General features: G+C 47.2%; 1 protein-coding gene across 1 annotated transcript in view; it reads left to right on the top strand.

Moving 5' to 3' along the window:
• LOC149342959 (unconventional myosin-Ie-like) overlaps positions 1-19,846 on the top strand; it is a 283,527-nt gene that overhangs the window by 228,675 nt on the left and 35,006 nt on the right. Inside the window, exon 11 of the mRNA XM_089545520.1 lies at positions 19,210-19,406. Coding sequence (XP_089401646.1) covers positions 19,210-19,406 — 197 coding nt within the window. The remainder of the gene's footprint in view (positions 1-19,209; positions 19,407-19,846) is intronic.

The raw sequence follows: 19,846 nt of genomic DNA, 5'->3' as shown, positions 1-19,846 counted from the left end.
GCGCACATCTATAGTCCCGTCGTCCTAAAACTCTCAGGGGCAATATGAAGCCTTTCTACGTTTTACCTTGTTATTGCTTTATGCGACCCAAATTCCCCCGAGTTCATCATGTCTAAGTTCCTTAGCCTAGAAGTTTTCACCGATTAGGGAGAAAAAAGAAAAACTGATTTTTTTCCCCGTCTGAGATCCTCCCGTATAAGATGTTGATTACGCCCAAGCACAACTGCTAACCCGAGTTCGTTCTTTAGGCGGCTCATTAGACACCGCCCCCACCCCCTTCCCCCCGTTCTCTTCTCTTTCGGCTCCCGCGAGGAGCAAAGTTAATTGTCCGCTCCACGCGCTTGCAATGAGATTTAATTGGGAAGAACTAACCGGGTGCTGCCACTGCGGTGCGCCCTCTCTCCCTACTCCTTTCTCGCGGCCCTTCCCTTTTTCCCTTGCAGCCTTTTTCTTTTTTCCCTGCTCTTGATTCCATTCTTTTGTTTCCCTGCATCGCAGCCTTCCCCAAATGTTATTTTTCATTTCTTCCCCCTGCTTCCCTACTTTCCCACTTCCTGACTTGCCGTCTTCGCTTATTCACTCGGCGCTGATTATCTGTAATCCATTCGGAACCGTTCCCGTTATTTGCCCCTTTCGTCCTCATCACCCCCCCCCCCCCCTTCACGCACACATGCTTTTCATTCTTGCTTGTTTCGGTGGCAGTCCTTCACTGGCCTTTTTTGTGTGCGTGCGTGTGTGACGGCGCTATTCCGGAGGGAAGAACACATCTAACACTCCCCCCCCTCCCCCCCCCCTTCCCCATCACGCTTTACTCTTTTTTGCAGAGTACTCCGGCCTCACTTTCATGTTTACCGGTCCGTTCTGCTCGTGGTTTAATGTGCCTTGGGCAGCCGCTACATTTAACGGGGAGGCGGCAAGACGGCTTTCTAAATCAACCGATTTAACGGTGCCCCTAAATTTCGCGGAATTTGAGCGAAGTACCGGAGGAATCGCTGCAGGCTATAAGTTGCGGATTTGCGTTTCACTAAACGTTTAATTGGTACTGAAGTTTCGTTTGCTGCATGCAGCAATCAGCATTGCGCTTGGAGCTTCGGTGAAACTAATGCAGGTAGCGTATGTTTACTCGTGAAGCTTCACTCGTGTTCTTCCCTAAATCTATGTGGCATGGAAATTAAAAGAATATGCCTTTATACTCTTCCTTTATTGGGCTAGCTTTACAGAAGTATAACTTCTGATGCGTTTAAAATGAGAATAGTTGCGAAACTGAGCAGTCATTTCTGAAAATAGATAGCTCCTCCGGGTAGTTAAAGCATTATAAATGACAACACCAAAAACGTTGCGCTGCTGATTGGCAAAAATATATATATATATATATATTTTTGTAGTTCGGGTTATTACCACAATTGCGAGACTAGGTAGCATGTTTTATCAAATTCAGACAGCAAGATCATATCCGTACCTGGAGGGGTCTCATTAGGTTTGAGTCTAGATCTCTTTAAGATAGTACGCTGTAAGCATAGCCAGACGGCATTGATGTTTTTTTTTTTCTTATATGTATTAAGGCTTGCATGTGCAGCCAATATCAGCATGTATAAATTCTGATGCTGTGCAATAAATCTTTAGTTGTTAGTTGGCAGTGAGCCATTGACCTATCTTTGCTCCGTGTTTTTAGTCCTTTAGCTGACTTTTGTCATCATCATCATCATCATGATGACACCAATGATGATGATGAGAGTCGGCTAAAGGACTAAAAACACGAAGCAAAGATGGAAACACCAGTTCGCTGCCATATAGCTCTTTACTGCTCGCGGAACTTACCTGGAAATAGCTCCCCCTGGCATGCCGCGGCTGTGCCGCTTATTGTGTGCTAAACGCAGCTTTTCGCCTGCACTGCACATCGATAACCCTATTAACGAGATGACAAAGTACTTCAGCTAGCCCTCTATCGCGCGCTTGTTATTTGTTTCGCGCTCTGCCTTCGTTAATGATATTACCCTTTCTTTTTACTTACTCTATATTTCTTTTCTATACCGTTTCACGCAGCACGCCATCTAACGCTTGCTGTGATTGAGGTACTTAGTATGTTTTTTGCTTTCTTTTTATCTCCGTTGTTCCAAGCACGGAGTCGTAAATTGGCCCCTAAGGCTGCATACGTAATCCAAAGAGCCCGGCCTCTCCAAAAGCGCCTGCACCAGCCGCGCACACAACAGCAGGCTGTCGAAGCTAACAGCGAGGTACGGAGGAATATGTGATTTCCCACGCGCGTGTTGCCACTCACAGGGCGCCTTTGAACGCGCCGATGCCGGCCCCAAACTGGCGCGAAAGCCTGGAGCAGCAGCGCAGCACGTGGACGCACCGTCCTGTTGCTAAAATTAACTTTCGCGCCGGCTTTGAGCAGTCCGCTATGCGGGGCTCGCGTGGGCATTCTGTCGTTAAAAAGCTTACTGAAGCTTATGCATGGCCTTGCTCCTACATGTCGTTACACATTTCTTTCTCTGTCTGTTTACTGAGTCAATCTCTTCTCTTTTTCTCTCGCTCCTTTCCTGCCTATTCACGACTCTTGTTAAGTATCACAATGTAGCGCATATTTTACTAACCGTACGCGGCGACTTTTAGAAAGACGTTATCATCCAGTGCGCCAACTCTGCTCCCAACATCCCACGCTTAGCCGCCCGTTTATTCGTCGCAGATATACCGGGAGTCCCAGATAAATGTAACCAACCTTTTAAAAAAGGCGAAGTACCCTAGTCCAGTGAAACCAACTGAGGGTTGTTCAGAGTCGCATGGCCAAGTCCTCAGTATTTTTTTCGTGCTTCAAAATTAATTAATTAAGCTTAATTCGCTAACTTTTTAATTATTGACTTAAGGAAGAAAGAGTCAATGAGAAAGCTTTGGATCTCCTCGAAAAACCGCTTCTAGTGCTGTTTCCATCAATGTAAGATTACTGTTTGCGACTGCGATTACTGATAGTGCTGTTTCCATCGATGTACGATGCGCGCTCACTGCGCGAGAATCGGCTATGCCTGCTACGTCATTTGCAGTGACACAGAGTCGAGCGTAGGCAATAACGTTTTGATTATCGTAACCGCTTACAGTTATAAACATACTTTTCAAGGCTGATAGCAGGCTTCACTCAGTACAAAACTCTGTGCGTGAGCGGCATGTACGGCATCGAACAGTGCTGGCCAGCGCATATTTCAGAACGGTGGCCTATATTTATCGCGCCATTTTTTTCTTTTCCCCAGCTTCCAAGGCGTTTGAAAGGGGACTCGGTACCATACATTTCTGTCGAACGCACAATATTTCCCGTCGCCTGACTTCCCGTTGACATCGGGGCGCTGTGCTATCCAGAGAACGCGTACGGTATACAGCCTCACTTCCGAAGGTGCGTGGAAACGAGCGATAAGCTGAATGCCGCCCGTTGACGGTGGGGGTGTTGCTGTATATGGCACCTCGAAAGAGCGCACTTCTTCTCCTCGGTTGTGACCTTTTCAAATCGAACACAATCCCTGGACTAGCATGCAGCAGTGCCACGGCACGGTTGTCGCTGTAGTGTCAACTGAATTGAATTCAATTTTATTTCACCGTGTATGGTTAGAACTCTTGGGCAAAAAGCTGCTCCAGGCTGCCTGACTAGGCCCGAGAGACCATAGTGCCACGTATCATTGTAGTGTCCGTTCATTCGCGCTCAAGGCCGCAGGAAAGGGCTGTTATCATTTTTGTTTGTGACGCGAGAAGCGACCGGACTAATCTCGATTGATCACAGCCATGAAGAGCTGCATCTACGTTTTTCTAGATTACTGTAGATGATCTTGACCTGTTATCTCGAAGTTTCCTTGCAGGCTTTAAATTGAGCGATGCCGCGAGCGGCGGGCATTCGTAGTTCGACGACTGACGAGCACGTTTGTTGCTTACGCCGCCGCCGAGTGATTCAGTTCTTTTGTGGGCGCAAGTCAGCCCAAATAAAGAGCTTCGTTTCCAAGTGTTGTTGGTGTCCTACTGACCGCTGGACTGCCGTCACTACAACGTGTCATATTGCCGTGATAATAGCAAGGTACACGACAATAGCAAGGTGACAACAGCAACGTGACAATAGCAAGGTACAGCAGTGAAAATGCGTTGGTTAAAGGCAATACGATAAAAATAAAACACACTATTCTGACACGTTCAAACACTAGCATGCACAATATATAAGATGCGCATCTTTAAAAATGTAATACTGGGACAATGTTATCGCCAAGATATTTTGTATACAGTATTAATACATGACAACAAACACTATTAGGAGTTTCATATAGCAAGTTATAATCGTTATCAAGCAGGAGGTACATTAAAAGATTTCATACCTGTACGGTGATAGGAAAAGATAGCGAACCACCTTATCTAGGAAAATCGCACACTGAAGCTCAGTTATGAAACCAAAAATAAAGCACGATACAATCAACAAACACTTTTCACGAACTGACACTTAGTATTGTGTTGATTTTCCCTTTTTCCCTGCCCCTACCCCCTCCTTTTTTTCTAATGTTTATCACGTGTTAAGAAACTTAACACATGGTAAACTACTAAATTAACTACCTCATACTATACACTAGGCTTAGACTTCAGCCAACCAAAGGACCAGGCCAGCGTTCGTAAAAGCTACTCGACAATTGGTCATATTCAAACCATCAATCACTTGAGAGATAAATTTTCAGATTATAACCAACCCTCCATAGCGGAGGGAGCTGTGGAAAGAGAAATGATAGCTATAAGAGTAAAAGACAGGACGGAAGCAGGGTGGGTCAGGGAACAGACGCGAGTAAAATATATCCTAGTCGAAATTAAGAAGAATTAAGGGGCATGTACAGCAGCTCATGCCATGCGAAGCCAACACAACGGGTGTTCATTATGAGTAATTTATACTGGATTCCAAGAAAAGGCATACGTAAAGAGGGGGGGGGGGGGGGGGGGCATTAGGAAGTCAGTTTGGTGGATGGAAGTTTTCGGGGATTAGGTGGCCGCAACTGTCACATGACTGGGTTAATTGTAGGGATTTGGGAAAGGCCGTTACCTTGCAGTGGGCGTAGTTAGGCTGACGGTGATGGGGTGCTTACAGCTGCAAGTATGCAACAGGGCACTGCGGGGCAGCAGAATGGCTCATTTTCGGTGGATGCGTACGCATGCTTGGGAGACGGAGTGGCAGAGCAGTTGTCATCATTCACTACGACGGCAGCTTCACTTCGCGTGGTTTGAGGAGAGCCGTGTCTATCTATATACGTCTGTGTTAGCTTTCATAGACCTATCAGTTTTTACGTATACAAACCGGTTATCTCGCATGCTTTTTCATACTTTGTGCCTCTTGCTATGAGGCAACCGTTGCTGGCAGTCACATTGATGACCTTATGATTCACCAGGGACCATCGTAAGAGTAACAACAAGCGCCATCATGGCCGGCAACCGTGCTGCGCGTGTGACGCAGCCGTAAGAAAAGCGTTGCCTCTCGGGTGTACTCTCCGAACTCGCATATAGGCCTATATTCGTTTTTAGAGTGTGGATCGCGTACTATATGCTATGTGTCGCGATATATGCATAGCCCCCAAGAAGATGTGTAAAGAGGAAGCTAAAAAATAGACTAGATCTCACGACATGAGTGACCTCACGCGTGTTCGGACACACCCAAGACAAATGAGTCTTGCTCGCGTGCCTGTAGTTCGCCTCTGCAACTGCATACTTCGCTGTGCTTCGGGAGTCGCTGATGCGCTCCCTCGTTAGCAAGGGGCGTTTTTAGCCGGTGCAAAATGGCCTCCCCGAAACTTGTTAATGCGTCTCCTTGTTCTCCGCGACAGCTGCGCGCGCTCCCCGGCGGCCTGGGAAGGTTGACGTCTCGCGCCTCAACAGGGAACTCCATGTGTAGCGCGTATAGCGTATATGCGCGCGCCGTCGGGAACAGACGCCTTCGTGATCGATGTCTCGCTCTGACCGCTCCGTTTCTCCCTCTATCTAGCAAATGGGGCCTTTTCGCGAGACATTATACTCAGCTTTGTTTTTTTTTTTGTTCTTTTTCTTACTCATTCCTTTGCGAGTTCCACGCGTCGCTCTCGCTTTAGCAGAGCACGGCGGCATCCTTTAGCGCGACTCTAACGAATGACTCGCGCAGTCGCTCTTAATTCTCATGCGCTCCTTCCGAAGCTCCATATAAATGTCTGTGAAGTTGCTAATAACTCAGGTTAGGGCGGCTCGCCGCTTGAGCGTGCACTTTGCCCGTTCTTCATCGCGTTAAGGCTCTGCAGTCCTGATGTATGTTGAACTCATTCGTTACAGCGCGCGCACAGCCAAGTGCGAACAAGATACTACAGAAGACGGAACGACGACACATGCCTGAAATCGCTGCGTTGCGACAGCCACTCGTCGTACTCGTGTCTTTTGTGTAGCTTCGTAAGCTTAGAGGTACGCCACACTAATGTGAACTAAGTGGCCGTATAAGACCCGGTTTGCAGTGCTAGATTTTCTTGTGTGGTCGATGTTCTTAGGCTGCAGTGGAATGCGGCGGGGCTTCTTTTCTTTTTTTTACCCCGTTGTTGAAAGACTTGGGGCTTCTTTTGGTTCTGTTTAGTTATACGCCCATCTTCAAAGGAGTACGGAGTCGCGTAAACGAATATTTCCTTTTACAAGCGCACGAAGGATGCCGAGAATTTCGACTTCGTTCGGACCAGATAACCTTGCTAAACTTGAATTAGTTTTTGCAGCTTCACAACTGATAAGGGCTCAATTTGTGCTCCGGGCATAGTGTAATTGTGAAAGTATGTGAGAAGGCCAGAGTCGGTTCTTTTGCGTGCCGACAATGATAATAATGATAACGGTGAATACTGACAGGATAAAAGCACAACGTGTATCTTCCTGTGGTCCTTGTCTTTTCGCGCTGTGGTTATGGCGCTCGGCTACTGACGCGAAAGACACGGGTTCGATCCCGGCCGCGGCGTTTACATTTCGGTGGAGGCGAAATTCTAGAGGCCCGTGTACTGTGCGATGTCAGTTAGGGGGTCGAAATTTCCGGAGCCCTTTGCTACTGCGTCCCTCATAGCCTGAGTCACTTTGGGAAGTTAAACCCTCCATAAACCAAGCCTTTTGTGCAAGAAGCGCTGACTCAGCACTGAACCCTTTACGGAAGCCATACTGGAAATCAGCTATGATGTTATGTTTCTGTTCAGATTTAGGAAATATCCTCAGACGTATTTTTTTAAATGCCTGTGAGAGAAAGGGTTATATGTAGGGCACAGAGTACCTTCACACGAGCGACGTGCATTTGGTGTGGGAATACTGCTTGCGTAAGACACATTAAATACGTGGGACATACATGGAGCAAGGAAGAACGTTTCAAGGGCTATATTTGCATTCCATCAATATCGATAGAGCTGCTATTGTTTAGGTTCCTTATTACCTCTCCCACTTCGTGTTCGTCGATCAGAACAAGGAAAACTATTCTAAGGAAAAGTTGTTAGACTGTTACTCTCACCTGGTCGGCAGTGCTCACTATGTGCGCAATAAAAGCATTGGCAGCGCTTTGCCTGGCAAACAGGTGCCATTTTGTTTCACATTATGAACAGACTGATTTTTAACGTTAAAGCATAGTCCTTCAATGGTTATAGTTTAACAGTGAGTTTTGTCTTCTGCCGTAAAGCAATCGTGCTTTTATCCAGTTCAGAATCGCCACTTCACAAGTCTTAGCCCGAGCAAATCCATATATCTCTAGCATTTTCTTTTCAGAATGGCGTTTCTTGCCTTTGGTTATCATCCTTTGTCGGTTATGTAGACATCGTGAAAGTTGGAACGCTACGTTCACCAAAAGAAATGAAAGCCGCACGCTTCATCAAAAAAAAAAGAAAGAAAGAAAGAAAGAAAGAAAGAAAGAAAGAAAGAAAGAAAGAAAGAAAGAAAGAAAGAAAGAAAGAAAGAAAGAAAGAAAGAAAGAAAGAAAGAAAGAAAGAAAGAAAGAAAGAAAGAAAGAAAGGCAGGAGCTCTGGCCACCAGCTTGCCCTGTTAAGAGATGACCGATGTCGGCAGTCAGTCTGTAAGCAGAATCAAAGTAGTCGGCCTTGCGCAAAACATCTCCGTATAAATATCCCGAGCTTTGCCGATTCCTCCTTCTGTTCGCTGCGCCGTATATGCAGCGTCCGTCGCGTCCGCCGAGCCATGCCACCGCATGGCCACAGCTGTTGCGCGCCCCAGCATCGCCGAGCCAGGCAGAGCGGACAGCGAGGAACGTTTCATCACACCGGGCGCGAGAATACAAGCGTCCGCTAAAGTCCTTTCTCTTTTCCTTCTTTCTTCTTCTCTCTCTGTTCCGCAACCTGCCTTATTCTGGTCGGCGTCCTCACCTCTGCACCGTCACCGCCGTCCAAGCGTGGGGAGAAAAGGCGTTCGTGTCCGACGAGGCTTAACTCCCGTTTCCCGGCGCGTCTACATGGGGATATTGGAAGGCGGAAAGGCAAAGCGTGGGCAGAGTGTATGTGTTTGTGTGTGTGTGTGGATGAGGGAGGGGGGCACATAAGGGGAAGCAACCAGGGAACAAAATGGGAACGGGAAGCAAAAAGAAAGGGAACAGACCAAGAAAGAAAATTAAGCACAGGAGGGGGGAAGAAATCATGAAAGGGGAAGAGAGAGATGGGAAGCTAGGGAGGGGGGAAGGGTTAGGGACAAGGAGGGAAGACGAGACCGTGGCGCCAGCCATCAAGCAGGGCGCAGCATCTTCTGAAGGAAAGGAAGACATCGACCTGCGTCCGGCCACTTCACAATCAGCGGTCTGCTGTTGTGCTACTGCCTGTCTTCCGTGAGAGTGCGCTGATGTCGGGAAGCCGTGGACGCGAGATGGCGATGCGATAAAAGGAAAGGTTGGGGCGGGGGGGAGCCTACTTTTTGTGCGTTTTTTTTTTCTCCTTTCAGCTTGCCCGTTGTTTCGTCGTGCGGCAAGACAACGCGGCTGCCGCCTTGTCTCCGCCATTTTGGGCGACTACAAAGATTATGAGGAGGACGCTCTGCGACACGCTGTCCGCAACAGATGTCAAGGAAAAGATTGCGTCAGGAGAAGTAAGGTTAAAGACAGAGCGAAATGGCGTCCTCCGAGCGACGTAAGAAAAATGCGATAGGGACGCTCGGTCGATGTGCTGTGCAGACAGACTGGGAGCACGATAATTATAACACTGTACCGGGCTGGACGGCGCGTGTAGTTCGGGCCCGTCGTCCCTCGCGAGAACCGGACGTATGTCGAGAGCATGCGAGACGACGTGCGCTGCGATTCGCATGACCGCGCGCTGCCAGGGGAAGCGAATATGCGAATGGTCATTGCGAAAGAGGCGCATCTTGAAAGGACACATCTCTGAATTCGTTCTTAGGGGTGCAGGATATCCAAAAACAATGAGCGCTGGTAGGGAGGCTTTGTTCTTGTGTGGTCGCATGATGCACTTGTGTATGTATGCGCTGGAAACAAAAAAAAACTTATCTCCGGCCTTCTTAACTGTACTCTTAAAGAAGAAAATGCGACAGCATTTAGAAGTTGGCCCACCCCCAAAAAAGAACCCAACATGTTTTAGAAGTAGGCCCACCCCAGAAAATGTATTAGGGTGGATTACTGGCTGTTAGTCAGTGGATTAAGGTGGATTAGTTGAGATTATTTTGACAGATTACTGTGGATTAGTTTGTATTAGAGAGTAGAAAAGGAGATTTGCTGGGCACGTTAAGTTAGAAGAGTGTGTCGGTTTAGGATAACCACATATGATAATCCAATGGAAGGTTCTCGAACATTCTAGTCATCATATTTTCAAATTTAGCGCTTCTTGTAACCTCTCGGCCAATCAGGGAATTTCTTTAAGAAGCCAGGTGATTTTTGCAAGACGACAACCTATATAAATGCAATCGTATTAAAAAAGCAACGCGGCTTCTCGCATTCGTGGTTTGAATAGGCTGTCTGGGTGAACCACAGCTATTAAGCTGTGTTTTCATTTTTGTTCGTTTCATGCACCAGGTGTTTCAGGGAAGACATTAAGTAATTCTCAAAAATAGGTTTTTGGAGGTAAAATTACGGCTTTCTCAGAATAGTATTACCAATGTTGGCGGACACCAGAAAACCGCTGAATCGTTTTAAGTAGTAAGCTGGTTAATTAATTTTTACTAATTAACTTTTCTAATTATTGGAGTTAGACGCCTAGTTGCAGTTAGAGATTTGTGGCCGGTCGTTAGCAATATCCATATTAGTTTTTATAATTTAGAAAACGCGATTACCCTTGGCACTGTGGCCCGACAAAATATGGCTTTTTTTGCTTGTTATACGCACTGGAAAGGTTGCTTTGCCTGCATGCTTATCGAAAGCGCAAATATTTTGGCACGGTGTAGCCAAATTTTATGGAGCACAGTGCCGAGGATAATCGTGTTTTCGAAATTCTAAAAACTGATATGGCTATTACTAACGACCGGCTTTCTAACTGCAACCAGTTGCCTAGCTGTTGTAGTTAGAAAGTTTATTATCAGAAAGTTAGTTAACCAGCTTACTACTTAGGACAATTCACCGGCTTCCAGTGTCCGGTAACACTGCTAATACTATGTCGTAAAAGCCACATATTTAACCCAAAAGGTCTATTTTTAAATTACTTAGTTTTCTTTAAAACACCTGGTATATGAGAGCGGATGATGGCGTACTGGAACGCGCCTTATAATTCCTTTTATATTTTCGTTGCAACACGTAGCGAGGCAGAAAACGCAGATGTGACACTAAATGCATGGTGAATCAAAAATCAGAAGAGGTCGTGCTTAATTTGCACGCCTCTATTGAATGCGGGGAAACTGGTTGCAAACTGATATTTCTTTTTGTTTTCTTTAAAGGAAAGACATCTTAGAGCACATGGCACGAGAACTCCTTGTTGAGAACAGTATAGGCATCAGTATTGCGCGGGCGCAGTAGTCTGGGAAGTACGCTAGCAATCAGAAATAGATGCATGCCGCGTAACGAAAACGTACTCCTGCTCTTTGGTTTTGGAGCGTCGGTAGGCATTCTGTATATTGGTTTCTCTGGACTTGTATCCCTTCAAATAACATTGTCCAATAGTCATAACTGATCACTTAAATGGAGTGCAGACCACCTGTTTCAATAATAAACGCGCGCGATATATTTTTGCGGAAACCATATACCGTTCGCCATTATTCAGCATCGTATCAGCCCAGTATTTAACGTACGAAGGCTCGTAATAGCGAAGAAGCACGTTCCTTATATAATCTCAAGTGAATGTCGACAGTTTTATCAGAGTAATTTCGCGAAATTATTCGTGTCATTAGCGCATGAATGTTCCGATCGTGCAGCGTTACTTCCATACTGCACCTACGCAGATGTTAATGTTGATATTGAGACTGGCTTCAGGTGACGCAGAAAGGAAGTTTACCGTGTAATCGTATGCAGCGTTAGTCGAAACTACCGAGGCCTGATGGTTTGGTTGCTGAACCGTGCAGTGGAGCTCTTAGGGCACCTACGAAGCTCCAGTCCCTGGAACTCTCCGCTCCCAAGCTTTGAAATTTCAGTGGTAATGCCTTCTACACTCTAAACAGAAAGGGGTTAGAAGGGAGTAATCTGTCGTCTGGAGCACTCCCTTTAAAGGGAGTGCGCTATAAGATAGTTAAGATAGTTTACTCCCTTTTTACTCCCCTATAGGCGTATTCGTGTTTAGAGTGTACACTGCTCAGCAATAATCGCTCCGGCCAGAATAGTTCTGAACAAGGCTGAACAGTACGGTCCATTGTTAAAGGGAACATACGATCGCGTGGCTTCCGCGCTTCGTGAAGCCATGTTGCCTAGATGCCGAGAGAATCTGCGGCATCAGGCATATGCGCGAAAAGATCAGCCGCCATGTTTACTGTGCATGCATCTGGTGCCGCCAATTCTCGCACGTTCTGGGCGCGGGAGCCACGCGATCGCACGTTCCCTTTAACAGTGGACCGTACTGTACACGTCGTCCGCTGTTTATTAAGTGCGTTGCTTATTTCAGCTCTGGGAGAGGTCGATATTACAGTTAAAGCATGTAAGAAATCAAAGAAGCAATAAAAGTTGGTATATTTGCCAGTCCTACTGAAATTCACGTTACGTCATGCACATCTCAAGAGTTTAAGACCTGCGAAAGGGTTTAGCGGCGTCGAACTCGCATGCCAGGAGACTGCCGCCGCAGTTTTATCACAGCTCCTCCTTACTTTGTGTAGATTACCACCGCGAACCTCTAAGAAGACTCTTCAGAGGCAGAAGTTGGTCCTTACAGCCTTTTGTTTTCCACTTCCCTTTGCTTTACAAAGGATTAAGCGCGAGCGTAAGGAAAAAAGAACAAACACTGTGAGGAGAAGCAAGATGGTTCTAAACGGAAGTGAGCGCGGTCTCCGCTGACACGGCTTCCCACTCTCGAGGGTCTGTCGAGGGGAAGGGAGCCACGCCTCGAGGGGTGCCTCTAAGCCGGCTGCTTTTAAGGAGCGCTGTCAGCCCTTCTGTTCGCCTAGGTCGCAAGAAGCGATGGCTCGACAGTCGAGCACGATTGTAAATAGAATGGGTAATCCACTCGTGCGCTTTGTTAAATTTTTTGTTTGAAAGTGTTATTTCATATTGTTTCTCGGTTCTTGACACTTCTGTATACTACGATGCGTCCGAAGACAAAAAAAAAATGGCTTGTACGAAGACGAGAGAAAAAACTGGTAAAGCTCTTTAGCGGAAGAGACGGAGAAATTAGGCTTCGCGCTTCTTCAGCGTCAGCGTGCCGCGCACTCGTCAGGGGGGAATGGGAGGGACAAAGAGGCTCTTGGCTGAGGAGAGATCGTTGCGAAATATGGAAAAGAAACGGAAACGGGAAACATTAGATGTGGGCGCGACGCAGCTTCGAATAGCGTAAAGTGGATTTAGCGATTTAGCGTTCTGGATGTGCTTGATAAGTGCTCGCGCTGCACTTCTGTTTTTTTTTTTTTTTGCCCTGGCTTAATTATTTTCTAGCTTGCATGTGGCGTTGTTTTCTAGGGGTGACGTTTCCGTCGCACTTTGCCTGCTAATTGCCGCATTTACTGCAAGCTAGAAAGGAATAAAGGTTTCATGCCAGTTAGTCCTTCGTGGACTAACTGCGTCGGCGCAACTATTACTCCTACAGAGAATTCTTTACGCTGTGCGAGTTTACCGTCCTTTTTTACTACCACTGTCTGCGTCTCCTTTCGACAGGATTTCTGGCTGTGACCATTTCTTGATAAATGCGAACTGAGGTACGCAGTGTGCATCCTGAAATCGCCACGGTTGGTGCCAATACTATGGAGTACACGTGAGCAGGATTCAACGCAGTCCCCGGCGTTCGGACTTTTTTTAGGATGGTTTCGTGGTCGAGAGCCAAACTCCAAAATCGTGAGGCACCAGGCAATTTTATTCATAGCAAACATAAATGTTTCAATAAATTAAATGATACCGAAAATGCCTCATTGGATATCCTTCCCAAGGGGCGAATAGGAGATAGCGAAAGCTTTGCCCCCCCCCCCCCCCCCCTCTTTCTTCTGCAATAAGTTCGCTCATTCCGAGGCACTCCTAGAGCACATATATGGACATAGCAGATATGCCATCGAGAACATACCATCTTTGGTCGTGTTTATGAACGCTTTCTTCTCGCCCACACAACTACTGACTCGAGAAGCTATCGTCGAGTTCATTGAAGTCATGCTTGCGGTAAACTTACGGAACACCCTTAGCAACAACAGCTTCCATAAGAGCTGTTGCTTCCATAGGAGCTGTTGAGGCATCGACACTGCATCCCTTTTGACCATTGCGCACTTTCCGAGCTAATAAGTGGAAGTATAATAATCCGTATCATGTCCATTTTGCGACATCTTTGGGATAGTCCTATCCCGGACATCAATACAACGTCTACAGCACGTCTGGTTCTGGAGGTGGGACTTCCGTACATTTTCCTGTTATCTTTACGGACGTTTGGCGTTGTCTGGAATGTCTTCCTCCAGAAGAAGTTTCACTGACTGCTCGCAATTACAACATGCACCAGCAAAGACCCGTATGTCCCGTGCAGTTCACTATACGTCGCACACTGTGCTTCCGGAAAGGAGTGACATGGGCGCACTCGAGAAACAGTCAGGCAGCGGAGCTGCGGACAGACAGTCGATCTAGCTAACGCGTTCGCACTGGCGTCGGAGCAGTGCTGAGGAGGAGAGGGGGGGGGGGGGGTAATTAATGGCCCTTTCTTCCTCTGGCAGTCGGGTGCACGCTCGGGGCGAAGGCGTTGTCCCGGACAGTGCCATTCAGTGATTTATGCGCTGCGAACCAGTGTCGACACCAACTGGCTGCAAAGAGGGAAAGAAGGGGAGATCGCCGGCCGTTGGCAGCAGAATATATTGATGTGCTCGGGGAAAGAATGAAAGTCGACGTCGCCAATCACTGCGCGTGTAAATGGCTTTGCCTCCGCGACGTGTGTGTGTGCGCGCCGGAATGGGAGGAGAAAAATGGAAGTGAAAAACGGGATTTTTGTGGCGCGCGTCGATAAATGGCCTGAAAGGTATATATTCCCTATCGTATCTGCAGAGAACGGCTTCGTTGAAAAGACTGCCGACATCGGTTGGCATTGTGTCGCCTGACGTTTTGGGTTTGGTGGATCGCGGGCAGTTCGTTATTTTGTTGAGTTGGGAAAAACAGTTTTAAGACAAGGCCCCCCCCTTTTTTTTTCTGGGCAAATGAGTAATTACTCTCTTATTACAAAAAAAAGAGCTACCTCTTTTACTATTTACGATGACGGGAAATAAATAACCCATTAGAGGACGAAAGTTGAATATCAAAAAAGAAGTATTTCGTTCGCCATTACGGTGGACGACAAAGATGCTCCCATGCAATCGCATATACCTGAGCGACACATTTATGTACAACAAATAGAGTGGAATCTGATGCGAACTGCGAGCGCAGTCATTCGCCATAAAGCCCTTGCTCGTTTTCCGTGGAGCTACGGACCCTGGATATAAATTTTGTGATGGACTAGGGCGTGGCAAAGTTGTTCATTAAAAAAAAAACAAGCACAAATAAAAGATGAACCAAAGTACTGCAATATATCTTCTGGAAAATTATTTTGTATTGGTTTTGCTCAACGAGTAAACCCAATATAAACCAAAGTAAAACCAAGTATAAATTGATGCTGAACGACGTAAACGATTTTCGTCGTACTGCTATTGAGTTGCGCAGTCCTTTGACCAGCAGTTCGTTCTGCAGAGCTGCAACTTATTTATTTACAGGTGTTACCTGCTCAGTGAATGTGTCGCTAGAAATATTTATGGCATCGATTGCTGATCACACACACACACACACACACACACACACACACACACACACACACACACACACACACACACACACACACACACACACACACACACACACACACACACACACACACACACACACACACACACACACACACACACACACACACACACACACACACACACACACACACACACACACACACACACACACACACACACACACACACACACACACACACACACACACACACACACACACACACACACACACACACACACACACACACACACACACACACACACACACACACACACACACACACACACACACACACACACACACACACACACACACACACACACACACACACACACACACACACACACACACACACACACACACACACACACACACACACACACACACACACACACACACACACACACACACACACACACACACACACACACACACACACACACACACACACACACACACACACACACACACACACACACACACACACACACACACACACACACACACACACACACACACACACACACACACACACACACACACACACACACACACACACACACACACACACACACACACACACACACACACACACACACACACACACACACACACACACACACACACACACACACACACACACACACACACACACACACACACACACACACACACACACACACACACACACACACACACACACACACACACACACATCTAGCTTCGCAGTAGGAAAATGGCGCCTGAACGATAGCGCAGGTGCGTCATTTTCAAGGTCAAAATGGCGTAGCTTTGTATAAAAAAAAGTGTAATTCAGTAGCTTTTTGTACTTTCGGCGGATTCTGGGATGATATAATCTGACACCAACCTCAAAGCCATTACGAAACCGTCGAATAAATTCTTCTTCGCCTCCTCGCACTTGCAATGCAGCTCATGACGTGTGATGTGTCAGCGTTTACGTGCCTATGGATGTATCACTTGTGTAAGGAAAAAGGCTGCGTGCAAAAAAAAAACGCCAGAAAGATATTGCATAGGGCGCGTTAAGGCACGTGGCTGTTTCATTGCATAATGCAAACTGAAAAGTTTTTCAGCCTTAGCTGGCTGGCGATTCTGTAATGGTAATTTCGTCACACCCGCTCTAAGGTGCCGTGGTAACTGCTTCTGGGTCAGGCGCCTAGGTTCCTTCAATATGCATAGCCTCTGTAGCGCTTGAGCGCAGACCTTACCCCAGGTAAAGAGCGTCGAGCGGTTTTCTCACCGTGTGGAGAAGCTAACCTTGCTGCCAAGAAGCAGGCTGCACCGCGGTGCACTCAGCGCCCGCGGGAGAGCCAATTCACCCTCGGGGCAAAAAGTTGGCGGTCGAGTTTGAGTCTGGGGCGAGTGTGTTTCTATAAGCAGCCTCGCGCGGCCCCCGGCACTGTACAGGTTTCAGCAGGGAAACCTGCCACAATTTGCGCGGACGTGCCAGGGCCGAGACATTTCGCCATTCCACTCGGCATTTTACGGGGAGGCTAGGTGTAGAACGTTCTGCGGCTTGCGCAACGCGCAGTGCGTACGTGCTTTTAACCAGGCTCTTTTTCCTTAAGGCAAAACACTGCTTGGTGCGCTGGAGAGTGCAGTAGTTGCCAGCTGACAGGCGTTTCTGACGAGGTGCGCTCTTTGCCATTTTTCTACTCGGCATAATGGTTAATATTAATTCTTTTGTATTTAGGATAAACAGAAAACACTGTAAAAAAGGCGTTGGATATTGCACACTACTTAATTTTATTTTCTTTCTTTCCTTTTTTATTTCTTCCTTTCTTTCTTTCCTTTTAGTGTATTCTTCTTTGGGGTGCATTCTGTTGCGTACTTCGAGTGTTCTGACCAAGTTGGCTAGCACATGACAATGTAAATCAGCATGGACCGAAAACGCGACTAATTTTATGCATTTAAAGTATCAGCCACTTGAGCTCCGATGGAATCTCGCCGCCCTGAGAGGGAACGCCGGCAAAGCCGTATGTGCATAGCTGTACCGGGAAATTTGCGGGCAGCTATGTCGCTGAGATTTCGTCTCCTCGGGGCAAAGCGAAAAGGATTTATTTGTGTTGTATATCTCCCAAATTACGCGAGAAATTTGCCCTAGGTAAGCAAGCCAACGCGGTGGCTCAGTGGCTATGGCACTCGGCTGCTGACCCGAAAGGCGCGGCTTTGATCCCGGCCGCGCGGGTCGAATTTCGATGGAGGCGAAATTCTAGAGGCCCGTGTACTGTGCGATGTCAGTGCACGTTAAAGAACCCCAGGTGGTTGAAATTTCCGGAGCCCTTCGCTACGGTGTCCCTCATAACCTGAGTCGCCTTGGAATGTTAAAACCCACAAACTAAACTGGAAACAGAGTACATAGAAGTTCACTTTCCTCTGCATCTGCCTGGAAACAAAAATTCTGTCATAAAGCGTGGTAAAATTTCTAGGCTTCGTGCCGTTTGCCCGTGCCTGAAATGCCTCGATCCAACTGGTGCCGCCTATTTTGTGTTTAGGCAAGCTGTATGCTGGCGTTAAAGCTCTTTGAATGGCTTCGGTGCTTACGCAAGGCTCGAGGGCAGAGGCAAGGCAGTAACGACGGCACTTGTAGTTCCTTTCTTGTTCTCTCTCCGCATTCCAGATTGCGACTCTTGCAGATTCGGTGAAAGTTATCACCAGTTAAGTACAGCATGGTCCCAATTTCATGGGGTACGTGTAGTTCAGTGAGGACGGTTGCGACCACGTGAACGCATGCTTGGCGCTGCAAGGGTTTCAGTAGACTGGCACAAGAGAGCTTCCAGCCCATCCGTGGCAATAATGTTATAGGCATAGTTATGATGCATCTGCGACCGTACAGCGCTGTACTAAAGAACTTAACCGTAGCCCATCTCTTAAAATATCTTGGGCAGCTACCAGAAAATAGACACAGGCTAGCTACTGGCCCCGGTCTACCCGACAGCGTAGAAGTATAGATGCTTTGTTCGCGCAACTCGTTTGATGTATTTTAGTTTTGTGCTTACGTGGACTGTCGACAACGCTGAGAGCTCATGCACAAATTGAGACGCAACTCCAAATTTGCGTGAATGTTCTTCATTTCTGTCTCTTTTTTTTTTCATATAGGTTGGTTAATAACACGTAATAGCAATAGAGTAGTGTGGGCAGAGGACATTCAATGGCATTCATTGCAAACTTTTTGCTTTGTAAGTTTAACTCGCTGGTGCTACATAGGAGATCAGTGCTCTCAGAATTGGTTCATTTTCACTCCGCTCATTGTTGAAGTTGCATCCTGGCTGTCTGCATGCTAGCTTCAGACTACATTTTCTAATCGAACTGGATGCCCTATTTGTGGCATACTTGCTGTGGCGCTTTTCCCAATGCATTCTTTGCCCTCTTCCTGCATACCATGCCTCCCCATCAGTTCCATCGCCACCATAACCTTGCGATGGTCCCCTTTAGGAGTTTTTCTTCAACAGCCCTCGTGTTTTCTGCATCTCTCTAAAAATAACCTTTGAGGTTACGTCTCGCTTAAAAAAAAAAACAAATATGCGTGCGATCCCGAAATAACTTCATTTTTCTCTGCCCGCTTCAGATTTACGTAGCCTTGCCTTAGCAGCAGCCTAGAGCACTGACCCTTAAGTTTTGCAGTCGAACATATTGGTACCAGCGAACAGACGGGATCGCCACAAGAAGGAGTACATGGGACCAGCGCTGTCCCGTCTACTCCTCTGGTGATCCCGTCTGTTCGCTGATACCATTATGTTCGATTCACACCAACTGGCTCGCATGGTCACCTCGTTAAAGTTCTGCAGTGCTTAGTGTTTTGCGATTCCCCTGGCATCTCCGCATGGTGCTAACCCTGTCTTCCCCTTGTTCGCGTGCAGACCTGGAATTTCCTGCGTACTTGCTGGGCCTGGACGCGGCGCAACTGGCCAAGAAGTTGACCAGCCGTGTGCTCGACTCCAAGTGGGGCGCCTGCTCCGAGAGCATCGAGGTGCAGCAGAACGTTGAACAGGCCAACTACATCCGCGACGCCTGGGCCAAAGCGTTGTATGCACGCATCTTCGACCGCCTCGTGGAAGTGAGTGCACCTCGTTCTACATGTGCTCCTTTGGTCAAAACGTGCGCCCCATGCTCAGTCTGGTTCAAGGAGAGAAGCTGTGAGATGCGAAACGTCACTGCTGCTATCAAGACAAAATGATGATGGTGCGAATACAGTGCCGTGGCTACAGTGACGAGGTGGCCACTCTGGCTACCTGGATGTCTTTAAACACATAAGTGCTGTCTCAACGACCAGTAAAAGTGTCTGGTAATCATGCAGTAACTTTCCAGAGGAGCGCACTGCGATAACTCAGGGGCAAACGGCAGGCATCGTTTGGTCAATCGCTGGGCAACGAGTGCTGCTCCAAGCCATAACAGAAACAAAGAACGACCACTCCGCGGTTTCTTCGTTTAAGGAAGTAGAAGTTGCGTGCTTTTGCAAAAATTTTTGGATTGTAACTCGTGCTCTCTTAGCTCGTC

This window comes from Amblyomma mixtum, chromosome 5, assembly GCF_055824585.1.
Source record: "Amblyomma mixtum isolate Tamu chromosome 5, ASM5582458v1, whole genome shotgun sequence".
Classification (NCBI taxonomy): Eukaryota; Metazoa; Arthropoda; class Arachnida; order Ixodida; family Ixodidae; genus Amblyomma; species Amblyomma mixtum.
This window is presented reverse-complemented; position numbering and strand designations above follow the sequence as displayed.